The following is a 9,282-nucleotide window of genomic DNA, read 5'->3' on the forward strand; positions in this document are numbered from 1 at the left end:
AAGAGACGAGGAGGAGGAGGAAGATGAGCCATCCAGATACTGAAACGGTTTCATCTGTATCTGGTGAGAGACAAGGCTCTTTGACTTTGGTCTGAAGTCTGAGAGCTGCACCGACACAGTGAAGACCCCTCACAACTTCAGCCTTAATGACATGATTGTTGAGTATATTGTCCGTCTGTCATGTTGCTAACTGGAGGCAGAACACAGACCTAAAGAGCCCTGTTTGAGCAGATGGAAATGGAAGTGTGTAAGTACCTGTCTCTCTCAGTCCATGAGCCTCAGATGACCCTCAGACTATTTCCACTATGGAAGGACCTCTGTGGCTTGGCAGCAGCTCAGAATTCAACGCACTCAAGGAAGCTCTACTTTCACTACTGCGTTAAGAAGCTCTACCTTCTCTACCGCGTTAAGAAGCTCTACCTTCTCTACCGCGTTAAGAAGCTCTACCTTCTCTACCGCGTTAAAAGAAGCTCTACTTCCCTACCGCGTTAAAAGAAGCTCTACTTCCCTACCGCGTTAAGAAGCTCTACTTCCCTACCGCGTTAAGAAGCTCTACTTCCCTACCGCGTTAAGAAGCTCTACTTCCCTACCGCGTTAAGAAGCTCTACTTCCCTACCGCGTTAAGAAGCTCTACTTCCCTACCGCGTTAAGAAGCTCTACTTCCCTACCGCGTTAAGAAGCTCTACTTCCCAACCACGTTAAGAAGCTCTACTTTCCCAACCACGTTAAGAAGCTCTACTTTCCCAACCACGTTAAGAAGCTCTACTTTCCCAACCACGTTAAGAAGCTCTACTTTCCCAACCACGTTAAGAAGCTCTACTTTCCCAACCACGTTAAGAAGCTCTACTTTCCCAACCACGTTAAGAAGCTCTACTTTCCCTACCGCGTTAAGAAGCTCTACTTTCCCTACCGCGTTAAGAAGCTCTACTTTCCCTACCGCGTTAAGAAGCTCTACTTTCCCTACCGCGTTAAGAAGCTCTACTTTCCCTACCGCGTTAAGAAGCTCTACTTTCCCAACCACGTTAAGAAGCTCTACTTTCCCAACCACGTTAAGAAGCTCTACTTTCCCTACCGCGTTAAGAAGCTCTACTTTCCCTACCGCGTTAAGAAGCTCTACTTTCCCTACCGCGTTAAGAAGCTCTACTTTCCCTACCGCGTTAAGAAGCTCTACTTTCCCTACCGTGTTAAGATGCTCTACTTTCCCTACCGCGTTAAGAAGCTCTACATTCCCAACCACGTTACGAAGCTCTACTTTCCCTACCGCGTTAAGAAGCTCTACTTTCCCTACCGTGTTAAGATGCTCTACTTTCCCTAAGATGCTCTACTTTCTCTACTGCATTAAGATGCTCTACTTCCCCTACCGTGTTAAGAAGCTCTACTTTCCCTACCGTGTTAAGATGCTCTACTTTCCCTAACGCGTTAAGAAGCTCTACTTTCCCTACCGCGTTAAGAAGCTCTACTTTCCCTATCGCATTAAGAAGCTCTACTTTCCCTATCGCGTTAAGAAGCTCTACTTCCCCTACCGCGTTAAGAAGCTCTACTTTCCCTACCGCGTTAAGAAGCTCTACTTTCCCTACCGCGTTAAGAAGCTCTACTTTCCCTACCACGTTAAGATGCTCTACTTTCCCTACCGCGTTAAGAAGCTCTACTTTCCCTACCTCTTTCTAGAAGTTGTTATTTCTCTACCTCATTGCACAGAGTTAACTACAGCTTACAATCATAGGAAAATCTTGCCTCAGTCGTAAAACAAGCAGACAGACGTCCTTAAAACGTGTTATTCCAAACTGTTGCCAAACCACGAGAGGGGAGTGACTGGATTCTACAACACCACTCAGTAAATATCTTTATAATAATGCCCTCTGATTCAGACAACTGATTCCTGGATTCTGTCAGTCTGAAGTCAGTGAGAGAGTGTCAGATCTCCTTCTGGCTCTGCATGAGAAACTCCCTGTCTCTCCTCGACTACTGGCAGATCAGTGATCTGGGTTAGAGTTAGTTAAAGAGAAACTCCCTGTCTCTCTCCTTGGCAGATCAGTGATCTGGGTTAGAGTTAGTTAAAGAGAAACTCCCTGTCTCTCCTCGACTACTGGCAGATCAGTGATCTGGGTTAGAGTTAGTTAAAGAGAAACTCCCTGTCTCTCCTAGACTCCTGGCAGATCAGTGATCTGGGTTAGAGTTAGTTAAAGAGAAACTCCCTGTCTCTCCTAGACTCCTGGCAGATCAGTGATCTGGGTTAGAGTTAGTTAAAGAGAAACTCCCTGTCCCTCCTAGACTCCTGGCAGATCAGTGATCTGGGTTAGAGTTAGTTAAAGAGAAACTCCCTGTCTCTCCTAGACTCCTGGCAGATCAGTGATCTGGGTTAGAGTTAGTTATAGAGAAACTCCCTGTCTCTCCTAGACTCCTGGCAGATCAGTGATCTGGGTTAGAGTTAGTTATAGAGAAACTCCCTGTCTCTCCTAGACTCCTGGCAGATCAGTGATCTGGGTTAGAGTTAGTTAATATTTTAAAGAGAAACTCCCTGTCTCTCCTAGACTCCTGGCAGATCAGTGATCTGGGTTAGAGTTAGTTAAAGAGACACTCCCTGTCTCTCTCCTGGCAGATCAGTGATCTGGGTTAGAGTTAGTTAAAGAGACACTCCCTGTCTCTCCTAGACTCCTGGCAGATCAGTGATCTGGGTTAGAGTTAGTTAAAGAGACACTCCCTGTCTCTCTCCTGGCAGATCAGTGATCTGGGTTAGAGTTAGTTAAAGAGACACTCCCTGTCTCTCTCCTGGCAGATCAGTGATCTGGGTTAGAGTTAGTTAAAGAGACACTCCCTGTCTCTCTCCTGGCAGATCAGTGATCTGGGTTAGAGTTAGTTAAAGAGAAACTCCCTGTCTCTCTCCTGGCAGATCAGTGATCTGGGTTAGAGTTAGTTAAAGAGACACTCCCTGTCTCTCTCCTGGCAGATCAGTGATCTGGGTTAGAGTTAGTTAAAGAGACACTCCCTGTCTCTCTCCTGGCAGATCAGTGATCTGGGTTAGAGTTAGTTAAAGAGACACTCCCTGTCTCTCTCCTGGCAGATCAGTGATCTGGGTTAGAGTTAAAGAGAAACTCCCTGTCCCTCCTAGACTCCTGGCAGATCAGTGATCTGGGTTAGAGTTAGTTATAGAGAAACTCCCTGTCTCTCCTAGACTCCTGGCAGATCAGTGATCTGGGTTAGAGTTAGTTAAAGAGACACTCCCTGTCTCTCCTAGACTCCTGGCAGATCAGTGATCTGGGTTAGAGTTAGTTAAAGAGACACTCCCTGTCTCTCCTAGACTCCTGGCAGATCAGTGATCTGGGTTAGAGTTAGTTAAAGAGACACTCCCTGTCTCTCTCCTAGACTCCTGGCAGATCAGTGATCTGGGTTAGAGTTAGTTAAAGAGAAACTCCCTGTCTCTCTCCTGGCAGATCAGTGATCTGGGTTAGAGTTAGTTAAAGAGACACTCCCTGTCTCTCCTAGACTCCTGGCAGATCAGTGATCTGGGTTAGAGTTAGTTAAAGAGACACTCCCTGTCTCTCTCCTGGCAGATCAGTGATCTGGGTTAGAGTTAGTTATAGAGACACTCCCTGTCTCTCTCCTGGCAGATCAGTGATCTGGGTTAGAGTTAGTTAAAGAGACACTCCCTGTCTCTCTCCTGGCAGATCAGTGATCTGGGTTAGAGTTAGTTAAAGAGACACTCCCTGTCTCTCCTAGACTCCTGGCAGATCAGTGATCTGGGTTAGAGTTAGTTAAAGAGACACTCCCTGTCTCTCTCCTGGCAGATCAGTGATCTGGGATAGAGTTAGTTAAAGAGACACTCCCTGTCTCTCTCCTGGCAGATCAGTGATCTGGGTTAGAGTTAGTTAAAGAGACACTCCCTGTCTCTCTACTGGCAGATCAGTGATCTGGGTTAGAGTTAGTTAAAGAGACACTCCCTGTCTCTCCTAGACTCCTGGCAGATCAGTGATCTGGGTTAGAGTTAGTTAAAGAGACACTCCGTCTCTCTCCTGGCAGATCAGTGATCTGGGTTAGAGTTAGTTAAAGAGACACTCCCTGTCTCTCTCCTGGCAGATCAGTGATCTGGGTTAGAGTTAGTTATAGAGAAACTCCCTGTCTCTCCTAGACTCCTGGCAGATCAGTGATCTGGGTTAGAGTTAGTTAAAGAGACACTCCCTGTCTCTCTACTGGCAGATCAGTGATCTGGGTTAGAGTTAGTTAAAGAGACACTCCCTGTCTCTCCTAGACTCCTGGCAGATCAGTGATCTGGGTTAGAGTTAGTTAAAGAGACACTCCCTGTCTCTCTCCTGGCAGATCAGTGATCTGGGTTAGAGTTAGTTAAAGAGACACTCCCTGTCTCTCTCCTGGCAGATCAGTGATCTGGGTTAGAGTTAGTTAAAGAGACACTCCCTGATACAGGAACTCACCTTCTTCTTAGCAGAGTGTTGCAGCAGTTCGTTGATCTGAACCTTGTCCTGTTGCAGCCGTCTCTTCATCAGTTTTGAACAGTTCACATTGACCGCCTCCAGGATGTGGGAGGAGTTATATTCTACGAAGGGCCGGCTGTCAATCAACAACACGCTGTCCAGACCCCCCTCCAGCAGGGCGACCAGCCCCTCGGCCCCGATGGGACGCACCGAGCCCTGCCTGGTCCCGGATGCCGAGCCTGATACAGGCCCTGAACTTTTGACTCCAGTCCCAGCTCGGGGTCCATTCCCCACCCCAGGTCCAATCCCAGTCCCTCCAGTCCCAGCTCGGGGTCCATTCCCCACCCAAGGTCCAATCACAGTCCCAGCTCGGGGTCCATTCCCCACCCCAGGTCCAATCACAGTCCCAGCTCGGGGTCCATTCCCCACCCCAGGTCCAATCACAGTCCCAGCTCGGGGTCCATTCCCCACCCCAGGTCCAATCACAGTCCCAGCTCGGGTCCATTCCCCACCCCAGGTCCAATCACAGTCCCAGCTCGGGGTCCATTCCCCACCCCAGGTCCAATCACAGTCCCAGCTCGGGGTCCATTCCCCACCCCAGGTCCAATCACAGTCCCAGCTCGGGGTCCATTCCCCACCCCAGGTCCAATCACAGCCCCAGCTCGGGGTCCATTCCCCACCCCAGGTCCAATCACAGTCCCAGCTCGGGGTCCATTCCCCACCCCAGGTCCAATCCCAGTCCCTCCAGTCCCAGCTCGGGGTCCATTCCCCACCCCAGGTCCAATCACAGTCCCAGCTCGGGGTCCATTCCCCACCTCAGGTCCAATCCCAAACCCCCCTGCAGCTCCGGCTGCAATCCCAAAACCAGTCCCTCCAGTCTCAGCTCCAGTGCAGGCTCCCACTCCCACGGGACGTTCCGACATGACGACCCCTTCTTTACCCCTTTCTCACAGCCCCTCCTCCTCTTCCTCCCTCCTCCTCCTCTTCCCCTTCGGCGGGTGGGTGGCTAGCGGTCCAGTTGCACGACGCAGCCCTCAGGAGATGAACAGACCCATTGTGTAGGCTGAGTATGATGTCATCCTGATGGAGCTTAGCAGCACAGCCCAGGCGAGAGAGAGAGCGAGAGACAGAGCGAGAGACAGAGACAGAGAGACAGAGCGAGAGAGCGAGAGAGAGTGAGAGACAGAGAGAGAGAGAGACAGAGAGACAGAGCGAGAGAGAGTGAGAGAGTGAGAGAGCGAGAGAAGCCTCTCTCTGGCCCTGAAGGACTAAAAACCTAAACCCCTACTATCTTTCTTGTGCCTCTGTGTGTGTGTACGTGTGCTCATGTGTGTGTGTGTTCGTGTTCGTGTGTGTGTGTGTGTGGGAGGGGGGGGGGGGGGAAGGGCGGTCTCTTTCACACCATTGCAGGAGCGGAACAAAGAGAGCTTTTCTCGTGGTCTGGCTGACGATTACATCATCATGAACCTCACTCCTCCATTTATATTGAAGAGTTGATCAGCCTGGAGAGGAGAGGAGAGGAGAGGAGAGGAGAGGAGAGGAGAGGAGAGGAGAGGAGAGGAGAGGAGAGGAGAGGAGAGGAGAGGAGAGGAGAGGAGAGAATTAGACCAACAACAGGATTGGAACAGAAACAATCGTGGAAACATATTCTGGTCTGGTTTCATAATAATGGACAGTTAGTCAGACAACTTGTCCTTATGCTGAAACAGCCACCTGAGGGGGTCCATGGAGAGTCTAGATCAGCAGTTGCCTTCTCCGTCCCTGGGTCACCAAAACACCGTCAGAAACACGTTAGGACCCCAAACCTAGATTTTGTTGTACATAAAATATCTTGGTGGTACTGGTCCCACCAGGTTACTGTTCCCACTATGTTACTGTTCCCACCAGGTTACTGTTCCCACCAGGTTACTGTTCCCACCAGGTTACTGTTCCCACCAGGGTACTGTTCCCACCAGGTTACTGTTCCCACCAGGTCACTGTTCCCACCAGGTTACTGTTCCCACCAGGTTACTGTTCCCACCAGGTCACTGTTCCCACCAGGTTACTGTTCCCACCAGGTTACTGTTCCCACCAGGTCACTGTTCCCACCAGGTTACTGTTCCCACCAGGTTACTGTTCCCACCAGGTCACTGTTCCCACCAGGGTACTGTTCCCACCAGGTTACTGTTCCCACCAGGTTACTGTTCCCACCAGGTTACTGTTCCCACCAGGTTACTGTTCCCACCAGGGTACTGTTCCCACTATGTTACTGTTCCCACCAGGTTACTGTTCCCACCAGGGTACTGTTCCCACCAGGGTACTGTTCCCACCAGGTTACTGTTCCCACCAGGTTACTGTTCCCACCAGGTCACTGTTCCCACCAGGTCACTGTTCCCACCAGGGCACTGTTCCCACCAGGTCACTGTTCCCACCAGGTCACTGTTCCCACCAGGTCACTGTTCCCACCAGGTTACTGTTCCCACCAGGTCACTGTTCCCACCAGGTTACTGTTCCCACCAGGTTACTGTTCCCACCAGGTCACTGTTCCCACCAGGTCACTGTTCCCACCAGGGTACTGTTCCCACCAGGGTACTGTTCCCACCAGGTTACTGTTCCCACCAGGTTACTGTTCCCACCAGGTTACTGTTCCCACCAGGTCACTGTTCCCACCAGGTTACTGTTCCCACCAGGTTACTGTTCCCACCAGGTTACTGTTCCCACCAGGTTACTGTTCCCACCAGGTCACTGTTCCCACCAGGTTACTGTTCCCACCAGGTCACTGTTCCCACCAGGTTACTGTTCCCACCAGGTTACTGTTCCCACCAGGGTACTTTTCTGAGGTATCAAGAACATGAGAATGGTTTTACTGGGAACAGGTAGACTGTTCTCGTTGATCATCCTGATCAGTGAACAACATAATGTTCTATGGCTGGTCATGCTTTCCAGCTGGCTACCCCTACCCTTATCAACAGCCCTCCACCCCCCACAGCAACTCGCCCAAGCCTCCCCCATTTCTCCTTCACCCAAATCCAGATAGCTGATGTTCTGAAATAGCTGCAAAATATGGACCACTACAAATCAGCTGGGCTAGACAATCTGGGCCCTCTCTTTCCAAAATGATTTGCCAAAATTGTTGCAACCCCTATTAATAGCATGTTCAACCTCTCATATTGTCTGAGATTCCCAAAAATTACCTTCTCCGAAAGAGACACTCTAGACCCAAACTGCTACAGACCTATATCCATCCTGCCCTGCCTTTCTAAGGTCTTTGAAAGCCAAGTTAACAAACAGATCACCGACCATTTAGAATCCCACCTTACCTTCTCCGCTATGCAATCTGGTTTCAGAGCTGGTCATGGGTGCTCCTCAGCCATGCTCAAGGTCCTAAACGATATCATTATCCGCCATCGATAAGAGACAATACTGTGCAGCCATATTCAATGATCTGACCAAGGCTTTCGACTCTGTCAATCACCGCATTCTTATCGGCACACTCAACAGCCTTGGTTTCTCAAACGACTGCCTCGCCTGGTTCACCAACTAGTTCTCAGATAGAGTTTGTCAAATCAGAGGGCCTGTTGTCTGGACCTCTGGCAGTCTCTATGGGGGTGCCACAGGGTTCAATTATCGGGCCGACTCTCTTCTTTGTATACATCAATAATGTCGCTCTTGCTGCTGGTGATTCTATGATCCACCTCTACGCAGACGACACCATTCTGTATACTTCTGGCCCTTCTTTGGGCACTGTGTTAACTAACCTCCAGACAGGTTTCAATGCCATACAACTCTCCTTCCGTGGCCATCCACTGCTCTTAAATGCAAGTAAAACTAAATGCATGCTCTTCAACCGATCGCTACCTGCACCTGCCCGCCTGTCCAGCATCACGACTCTGGACTGCTCTGACTTAGAATATGTGGACAACTACAAATACCTAGGAGTCTGGTTAGACTGTAAACTCTCCTTCCAGACTCACATTAAGCGTCTCCAATCCAAAATTAAATATAGAATCGGCTTCGTATTTCGCAACAAAGCCTCCTTCACTCATGCTGCCAAACATACCCTCGTAAAACTGACCATCCTACCGATCCTTGACTTCGGCGATGTCATTTACAAAATAGCCTCCAACACTCTACTCAACAAATTGGATGCAGTCTATCACAGTGCCATCCGTTTTGTCACCAAAGCCCCATATACTACCCACTACTGCGACCTGTACGCTCTCGTTGGCTGGCCTTCGCTTCATACTCGTCGCCTAACCCACTGGCTCCAGGTCATCTACAAGTCTCTGCTAGGTATCTCATCTACAAGTCTCAGCTCACTGGTCACCATAGCAGCACCCACCCGTAGCACACGCTCCAGCAGGTATATCTCACTGGTCACCATAGCAGCACCCAACCGTAACACGCTTCCCAGCAGGTATATCTCACTGGTCACCCCCAAAGCCAATTCCTCCTTTGGTTGCCTTTCCTTCCAGTTCTCTGCTGCCCATGACTGGAATGAAGTGCAAAAAACACTGAGGCTGGAGACTCGTATCTCCCTCACTCCCTCCCTCACCTAGGTATTTGTAGTTGTCTACATATTCTGTCAGGGTAGCCTAGTGGTTAGAGTGTTGGACTAGTAACCGAAAGGTTGCAAAAAGGTTGCAAGTTCAAATCCCCGAGCTGACAAGGTACAAATCTGTCGTTCTGCCCCTGAACAGGCAGTTAACCCACTGTTCCTAGGCAGTCATTGAAAATAAGAATTTGTTCTTAACTGACTTGCCTAGTAAAATAAAAAAAATAAAACTAGCTTTAAGCACCAGCTGTCAGAGCAGCTCACAGATCACTGCACCTGTTCACAGCCCATCTGTAAAAAGCCCATCTATCTACCTCATCC

The 9,282-nt window shown here is 49.7% G+C and overlaps 1 protein-coding gene across 1 annotated transcript in view; it reads right to left on the bottom strand.

Annotated features, from left to right (window-relative positions):
• Positions 1-8,790, bottom strand: part of LOC135534096 (uncharacterized) — a 27,374-nt gene extending 18,584 nt beyond the window's left edge. Inside the window, exons 1-2 of the mRNA XM_064961236.1 lie at positions 8,727-8,790; positions 4,428-5,242 (exon numbers count right to left, since the gene is read on the bottom strand). Of these exons, the coding sequence (XP_064817308.1) occupies positions 4,428-5,242; positions 8,727-8,790 (879 nt within the window). The remainder of the gene's footprint in view (positions 1-4,427; positions 5,243-8,726) is intronic.
• Between the last annotated feature and the right edge of the window lie 492 nt (positions 8,791-9,282).

The sequence above is a fragment of the Oncorhynchus masou genome, unplaced genomic scaffold (genome assembly GCF_036934945.1).
Source record: "Oncorhynchus masou masou isolate Uvic2021 unplaced genomic scaffold, UVic_Omas_1.1 unplaced_scaffold_2995, whole genome shotgun sequence".
NCBI classification, from domain to species: Eukaryota; Metazoa; Chordata; class Actinopteri; order Salmoniformes; family Salmonidae; genus Oncorhynchus; species Oncorhynchus masou.